This window comes from Pogona vitticeps, chromosome 2, assembly GCF_051106095.1.
Source record: "Pogona vitticeps strain Pit_001003342236 chromosome 2, PviZW2.1, whole genome shotgun sequence".
NCBI lineage: Eukaryota > Metazoa > Chordata > Lepidosauria > Squamata > Agamidae > Pogona > Pogona vitticeps.
In genome coordinates this window covers 14332396-14341202 of record NC_135784.1, presented here as the reverse complement: position 1 = coordinate 14341202, position 8807 = coordinate 14332396, and the positions used below count along the sequence as shown (strand labels likewise).

The 8807-nt window shown below is 46.2% G+C and overlaps 1 protein-coding gene across 2 annotated transcripts in view; it reads right to left on the bottom strand.

The window, feature by feature from the left end:
* Positions 1-783: 783 nt before the first annotated feature.
* The window catches only part of LOC110070772 (zinc finger protein 18-like), a 134663-nt gene continuing 126639 nt past the window's right edge, over positions 784-8807 (bottom strand). For both annotated transcript variants that reach the window (XM_078387419.1, XM_078387420.1), the window contains exon 6: positions 784-8691. In XM_078387419.1, the coding sequence (XP_078243545.1) occupies positions 7442-8691 (1250 nt within the window). In that variant the 3' untranslated portion in view covers positions 784-7441. The remainder of the gene's footprint in view (positions 8692-8807) is intronic.

Sequence of the window (8807 nt, the reverse complement as noted above, 5' to 3'; positions counted from 1 at the left end):
GGTAAATCCTTCCTCAACATCCACATTCTCACTGTCTGATCTAACTGTTGTTTCACAAGGCACCTGCTCAGTTTTCTTCCCTCTAGTCAAAGGCATTTTCTTCTTTTCAGGCTTATTATTCTTTTTTACAAGCCTTGATTTTAAAAGTCCACTTTTTTACTGTCAGTGAGTGTCTATGCTGCAATTCAGCTCCCAGCACTCATCCACTGGCAAGCTAGCTACAGTTACCAGGCTTCAGCCTCCAGCTAGGCCTCCCGCCAAAACAGAATTTTTCTTTCTGCTTCAGGCAACAAATCTTAAACACACACAGCTTCCCCCTGTCCCAGGTTCAGCTGTTTTGAGTCCCCTCAGCCTCACTGCCTTTGGCTCCGCTTTGTCCCCTCCGAGTTTTTCCCTAAACTCAGGACAAGCCAGCCAATCTGCCACAGTTTTTGCTTTGGGCAACTCTCCACGGAAATGGTCACCACAGAGCCTCCCTGTCTTAATTCCCAATCTGAAGCTTCAGCGCCCTCCTACTAGACTTACTCCCCGTGAGATAAGTCCTAGGAAGTTACCCACGTTTCCACTCAGATTCCCTAACTAAAGACCCCTGCTCTGGGCACCTTTCCAGCACCAGGCTTCACTGGATCACACGTATCCCACACGCTGGACACCAATTTTTATTTGTAACGTGGCTGCGGCCCATTCTGATGTCACTGCCCTCTCGGACTTCTCAGAATGGTCACCACGCTACCACACACTCTTGCTGCCACCAACCTTTCCTTTAAATAAAAAGGACAAGGGTTTCCTTCAAAACAAAAACTGGTTTATTGATAACAAAATAAAATAAGTAAATCACTGGAAGATAATCACGTTGTAAATCACTTTCTTCAATTAATTAAGCACATAGACTTTCCCTCACTGACACTCAGGCACGCAGGCCTCTAACACACCAGATCTCTCCAGATCTCACTCACTCACTATCTCCCTCTCACACTCTTCACCCCCTTTTTATTCCAGCTCCTCCCCTTCATTTCCACCCTCCGTCACACCATTGGCTGATGATTCACTGCCCAGCTGTGACGGACAGGTGAGGTCATGGCTGCCCGTTACAAACATTTTGTGCAAAGATGGACATGATAAAGGACAAAAATGGGAGGGACTTAACAGAAGCAGAAGACATCAAGAGGTGGCAATAATAGTTAGTTAGGCATCCTTCAGTCTCGAAAGACCATGGTGACGTGCTCTGTATGGAGGACTTGGAACAGCGTCTAGTGTGGCTGAGGAGGCCAATTCGAGAGTGACAATCTCTTCCACACTGAAGACAAATCCAATCTGTCCCCTGTCCAGCTCCCTGGTTTTGCTGCTTTTGTGACTTCCTTTTTGCCTCGGCCTGCTGGAGAAGGGTCTCTTCAAATTGGGAGAGGCCATGATGCACTGCCTGCCTCCAGGCTGAACGGCTGGATGTCAGGGTTTCCCATCTGTTCAGGTCTATTCCTAAGGCCTTCAGATCCCGCTTGCAGATATCCTTGTATCGCAGCTGTGTTCTCCCTCTGGGGCGATTTCCCTGCACTAATTCTCCATACAGGAGATCCTTTGGAATCCAACCATCAGCCATTCTCACGACATGCCCAAGCCAACGTAGACATCGCTGTTTCAGTAATGTATACATGCTGAATATTCCAGCTCGTTCTAGGACTACTCTTTGTGAGTCTAGAGAACATGGTAGCTGCTTTGCCAATGCGTTTATCCAGCTTGACATCCAGGGACAGGGTGTCAGAGATGGTTGAGCCAAAGTACACAAAGTCATGAACAACCTCCAATTCTTGTGTGGAGATGGTAATAGAAGGAGGTGAGTCCACGCCCTGGCCCATGACTTGTGTTTTCTTCAGGCTGATTGTTAGTCCAAAGTCTTGGCAGGCCTGGCTGAAACGATTCAGGAGTTGTTGGAGGTCTTCAGCAGAGTGGGCAACAATGGCAACATCATCTGCGAAGAGGAAGTCCTACATGCATTTCAGTTGGACTTTGGTCTTTGCTCTCAATCTGGAGAGATTAAAGAGCTTTCCGTCCGATCTAGTCTGGAGATAGACACCTTCTGTAGCAGTTCCAAAGGCATGCCTCAGCATGACAGCAAAAAAGATCCCAAAAAGGGTTGGTGCCAGGACACAGCCCTGTTTCACTCCACTTTGGATGTCAAAGGGATCTGATGTTGAGCCATCAAAAACTTACAGTGCCTTTCATTCCCTCATGGAAGGATCTGATGATGTTAAGGAGACGAGGTGGACATCCAATATTTGGAAGTATTTTAAAAAGGCCATCCCTGCTAACCAAGTCAAATGCTTTTGTAAGGTCTATGAAGGCCACTAAGAGTGGCTGTTGTTGTTCCCTGCATTTCTCCTGCAACTGTCGGAGGGAGAATACCATGTCAGTGGTGGATCTATTAGCTCAAAATCCACACTGTGATTCTGGATAGACTCTGTCTGCAAGCACCTGGAGCCTCTTCAGCACAACACGGGCAAGCAGCTTCCCTACAACGCTAAGAAGAGAGATGCCACGGTAGTTATTGCAGTCGCCCCTGTCTCCTTTGTTCTTGTTTGCATCCTTCATGTCCTGTGGTACTCCACCTTCCCTCCAGCAGAGACAAAAGACCTCATACAGTTCGGTGGTGATGATCTCCTTACCGCATTTCAGCACTTCAAAAGGGATGTTGTCCCTTCCAGGTGCCTTGCCTTGGCAATAATACACAAAGGAATTATACCAGAAAGATTTGGATATCCCGGACAACCCAGATAATGTGGTTGCTGAACTTGAGCCAGACATCCTGGAGTGTGAAGTCAAGTGGGCCTTAGAAAGCTTGTCTAACAACAAGGCCAGTGGAGGTGATGCCATTCTAGTTGAACTATTTAAAATGTTAAAAGATGACACTGTTAAGGTGCTACATTCAATATGCCAGCAAGTTTGGAAAACTCAACAGTGGCCAGAGGACTGGAAAATATCAGTCTACATCCCAATTCCAAAGAAGGGCAGTGCCAAAGAATGCTCCAACTACCGTACAATTGCACTCATTTCACACGCTAGCAAGGTTATGCTCAAAATCCTCCAAGGTAGGCTTCATCAGTGTGTGGACTGAGAGCTCCCAGAAGTACAAGCTGGATTCCGAAGGGGCAGAGGAACTAGAGACCAAATTGCTAACCTGCGCTGGATTATGGAGAAAGCCAGAGAGTTCCAGAAAAATATCTACTTCTGCTTCCTTGACTATGCAAAAGCCTTTGACTGTGTGGACCACAGCAAACTAAGGCAAGTCTTTAAAGAAATGGGAGTGCCTGACCACCTTATCTATCTCCTAAAAAACCTATACGTGGGACAGGAAGCAACAGTTAAAACTGGATATGGAACAGTTGATTGGTTCAAAATTGGGAAAGGAGTATGACAAGGCTGTATATTGTCCCCCTGCTTATTTAACTTATATGCAGAATACATCATGCGAAAGGCTGTGTAGAAATCTCAAGCCAGAATTAAGATTCCGGAAGAAATATCAACAACCTCAGATATGCAGATGATACCACTCTGATTGCAGAAAGTGAGGAAGAATTAAAGAACCTCATAATGAGGGTGAAAGAGGAGAGTTCATGGCCACTAGTCCCATCACCTCCTGGTAAATAGAAGGGGAAGATATGGAGGTAGTGACAGATTTTACTTTCTTGGGCTCCATGATCACTGCAGATGGTGACAGCAGCCATGAAATTAAAAGACATCTGCTTCTTGGGAGGAAAGCGATGACAAGCAGAGACATCACTTTGCCAACAAAAGTCCGAATAGTCAAAGCTATGGATTTTCCAGTAGCGATGTATGGAAGTGAGAGCTGCACCATAAAGAAAGCTGACCGCCGAATAATTGATGCTTTTGAATTGTGGTGCTGGAGGAGACTCTTGAGAGTCCCCCGGAAAAGACCCTGATATTAGGAAAGTGCAAAGGCAGGAGCAGAAGGGGACAACAGAGGATGAGATGGTTGGACAGTGTCATCGACTCCACCAACATGAATTTGACCCAACTCCGAAGGCGGTGGAAGACAGGAGGGCCTGGTGTGCTCTGGTCCATGGGGTCACAAAGAGTCGGACATGAATTAACGTCTAAACAACATCAAACAAAAGGTACACCTGCAATGGCTGCTCTTTTGGGATAGTTGCCGTCTGGCAGAAGATACAGAACAACATGTTTTCTAAATAATTTTTATCCCAGAGCTATAATTGCACTCAATTATGAACTTAAAGACCATCAGCAGTGAACAGTTGGATAGTGTTCCTTCGCCTGAGGTGCAGATGTTTGTGTTCCTAGTGGGGGATTTTTAGTGGCTGAGGAGTGTTTGGGAATTGTTTATGTGTGTGCATGTGGGTCTGGTCTCTGGGTATCACTGTGAATTGTATATGTCTATACTTACAATGACAATAATTTTTTTAAAAAACAGCAAGCAGATTGTGGTGTGCATTGGAAAAGAAGTCTCGTACGGCGTGAGTCCATCTTCTTCTTTCCACATTCCGGGCATTTAAAAGGTTTCTCCCCTGTGTGGATTTTCAAATGGCTGGTCTCCATGCTGATGGAAACTCTTTCCACATTCCAAGCATTTAAATGTTTTCTCCCCGGTTTGGATCCCCAGATGACAAGGCAGGGACGCCTTGTGACTGAAGCTCTTTCCACAGTCTACACATTTAAAGGGTTTCTCTGTTTCATTTTCCTGAGGGAAAACAAGGTTAGGTCTGTGCTGGATGCTCTTTCAACTTTCGAAGCTCTGAAAAGTTTGATGAATTCTTAGCCTCTAACTAAGATGATGGGATATCCTATCCTGAACTGACTGTTCTGTTTTCGTTGCATTTAGGATTGTTCTAATCTTCTTTGTTTACGTAATTGTCTTTGTTTCCAAACTGCGGAGGAAGGAGCCCGAGGAGGAGGAGGAGGGGAGTTTGGGGGACGATCCTCGGAGAAGGCTCACCTGCCCTGGCCTTGGAGGGAGGAAGAGAAAGAGAGAAGGGAGGGAGGGAGGGTCTTCCAGGGACTCCCCGCCAGATTAGGGCTCCCCTTCTTACCCCTCTCCTTCTCGCAATGCCCTGACCTCTTTGTCCCTCAAGCCATGCGCCACAACCAGCTTCTCCAAGCACTGCCCCATATCCTTCCTTCCCCCACCCGGGGCTTCCCGGCTTCCCTAAGAGGCGCCTTCACTTCCGCCTGGAATTCTGAAGAGGGGAGGGGGCTCTTCTGGGAAGGAAAAGACGGGAGCACCTTCCGGGCGGAAACAGGAAGTGACTTCTATTTTTGTCTGCTCATCTAGGAACTAGGATTCCATGGCTCTACCTCCTTTGGAGGACCATCACTCTCTGGATCATCGAGTCCAGCCGCTCGTCAAGGAAGAACCTGAACCCCGCAGTCAGAGGCCTAAAATCCCTGCGCTCTCTCTCCAGCAGCACTTAAGAAAATACACTTTCAATGGACAGATGTTGGATTTTTAAAAATCTCTGGGGTTTTTTATTGTTGTCTGTTGTCTGTCTTTGTGCCCGTTTTAAATTTGCTCTGAGCCGCCTTGAGTCCCAGATTGCAGAGAAAGGTGAGATACAATGAAAGGGAAAGAGAGAAAGACTGCGCACAATATTTGTTTTGTTTAATCACAGTAGGAGGGCAGAGAAACTTAAGTTTTATGAAATGAGTGTGGATGTTATTTTTATTAATCACATTTACACCCCACCTTTTGCCTAAAAGGGTAGCACTCACGGCAATTTATAGTATTTATTTATTTATTTAAATAATTTATATGTCACCTTATCCCCCCATTGGGGACGTAAGGCAGCTCACAACAGATGAAACAACAAATGTAAAAACATTACATAATTAAAACATCTAAGAAACCATTAAACATAAAGATTAAACAATGAAGTATAAAAAAAAATACAGTATTTATAAATCTAAGTCAGAAACCAGCATTTCTCCACACTTCAGCAACATTTCTCCCTTTGTGTGGATTCTTTGATGAGTTCTTAGACTTGCTCTGTGACAGAAGCTCTTTCCACAATGCAAGCATTTATAGGGTTTCTCTCCTGTGCGGATTCTCATATGGGAAACCAAGCACAGTACTAGCTGTGACGAAAGCTTTTTCCACGTTCTAGATGCTTAAAGGGTTTCTCCTCTGTGTGGACTGTCTAGTGTAAACAGAGGTTGCTTGTATTACGGAAGCTATTTCTGCATTCCAGGCATTTAAAGGGCTTCTCTCCTGTGTGGAATCTCATGCGGGAAGTGAGATGTTCCTTCTGATAAAAGCGCTTTTCACATTGCAAGCATTTATAGGGTTTCTGTCCTCTGTGGAGTCTCCGATGATGAGCAAGACCTCTGCTCCGGTTGAAAGTCTTTCTGCACTCCAAGCACTGATAGGGTTTCTTCCCTGAGTGGATACCCTAGCAACACAGAAACCCATCCAGCAGCCCTAATGATGCAACGGCTGAAACCCTGTAGCTTAGCACAGGAAGACACCACTAGAGGAGGCCTGTTTGAATCACGGCAAATGAGGAAGGAGGGGATTCGCCCAATCCCCACAAGCGTCAGTGGGCCTACTCTAGGGTGACCTTTGAGGCTACGTAATGGGATTGGAAACGATTTAGGGCGACCCTCCCAGCAGGACCAGAATGGGGAGGGGGCTTTTTCAAAACCAAAGGCAAGCTTCAAGCTGCTGGGGTTCTTGTTTTTGTGCTTTTATGCAATGAGTAGCATCCAGGAGGAAGGAAAGAAAGTAAGGAGTCTTTCACGGCCGGGATCTAATGGTTGTTGTGGGTTTTTCTGTCCTCTGAAGTTGCCGGCCACAGAGACTGGTGAAACGTTAGGAAGAACCACCTTCAGAACACGGCCAAGAAGCCCAAAAACCCCACAACTATCAAAGTAAGGATTGCGGGAGGAAAGGATCCCTGCATCCCCGGTCAGTTAAAGGAGGAGCAAAAAAAGCTGGTAGGCAGGCATGAGAATCCAGGATAGGGCTGACCCCCAAAGGGAGCGTGTCTCTGTTTCCCACGGGCACAGAGAGGGTGGCCACATATCATAACTGCATATGTAAAATGGGGGGGGTGTTTGCACCGCTAGCTGAAAAACAGTCGCTTCTGGGGGAGAGAAAACAACCCTCAACCCCGGGCCAGTTCTTTGGGGGCGTAGGGTGCAAAGGGGAGAAAGGCCTTTTAGGGTTGGGGGGGGAAAGGGCTGGAGGGCTCGTCTTAGAAAGGGAACTGCATGGTTTTGTTTGGTTTGCTTTTTGGTGTAGGAAAAAAGACAGTGAAGGGGGAAAGAGGACAATCCACGGCACTCATTAGAAAATCAGATTTCGCCCCAGTGTTTCTTTGGGAACTACAAAAATCTGTTCTCGTTCTTTGTTTCTATAGGATATACAATTTTGTATTTCCCTGATGCAATGTCTGGAGGCAGACCTGTCAAGTTCTCACCGGGGTGAATGTTTCGATGGGAAATCAGATGCCTCCCCTTCTTGAAAGTCTCGTGACCTTCCAAGCACTTCAACTTTTCTTTCTCTCTCTCTGTGGCTTCTTTGATGAGAAGTGAGTTGCACCCTCTGCCTGAAGCTCTTCCCACATTCCAAGCATGCAAACGGTTTCTCCCCAGTGTGGATTCTCATGTGGTTTTTAACGGTTTTGCTCTGGCTAAAGCTCTTTCCACATTCTGAGCACTGAAATGGTTTCTCCCCAGTGTGGATCCTCGAATGACAAGCCAGGGATGCCCTGTGACGGAAGCTCTTCCCACATTCCAAGCACGAAAACGGTTTCTCCCCTGTGTGGATTCTCATGTGGTTATTCAGAGTTGTGCTCCAGCCGAAACTCTTCCCACATTCCAGACATGTAAAAGGTTTCTCCCCTGTGTGGTTCCTCATATGTCGAACCAGTTGTGTGCTGTGACAGAAGCACTTTCCACAGACCAAGCATTTAAATGGTTTTTCTCCAGTATGGAGTCTCTGATGAAAAGAAAGATTTGCACTGTGGCGAAAGGTCTTTCCACATTCTGAGCACTTAAATGGTTTCTCCCCTGTGTGGATCCTCAAATGCTGATCCAGGTGGGCCCTTTGTCGGAAGCTCTTTCCACATTCCAGGCATTTGAAAGGTTTCTCCCCTGTGTGGATTTTCAAATGGCTGGCAAGGTTTGTGTGCTGACGGAAACTCTTTCCACATTCCAAGCATTTAAAAGGTTTCTCCCCTGTGTGGATCCTCAGATGACGAGCCAGGTATCTGTTGTGACTGAAGCTCTTTCCACACTCTACACATTTAAACGGTTTCTCTGTGTCATTTTCCTGAGGGAAAACAAGGTTTTGTCTGTGCTGGAGGCTCTTTCTACTTTCGAAGCTCTGAAAAATTTGATGAATTCCAAAGGGTGAATGATCACAAAGACTCTTGGCACCTTCTGGGATTTTCAGCAGTCTCCCTCCTGTGTGGATTGTCCAAGCAGCACTTAGACTACAGTTATTTCCGTACAAAGAACATTTACCCGTTTCCTTCATTTTCTCTCTGTTTTCCTGGGGCAGAGCATCTTGCGAATCTCCGAGTGGAAAAGCAAAATCTTCACTTCTACTGTGTGTATTTGCTTCACTTATCCTTCCTTGAAGACGACTCTCTTTACAAACGACTGTTTCCAAGCCTTCCCAACACAATTCTTCCTGGTTCTCGCTGTGTCTTCCCTCCTGAGCTGAAATAAGATAAACAAAATCCCATTGGAAGGGGACACCTTGAGATGTCGAACACGTTGGCATCGACTCTGAGAATCTAGGCACCCCAAAATGACCAGAAGGAGGAAGGGGACAG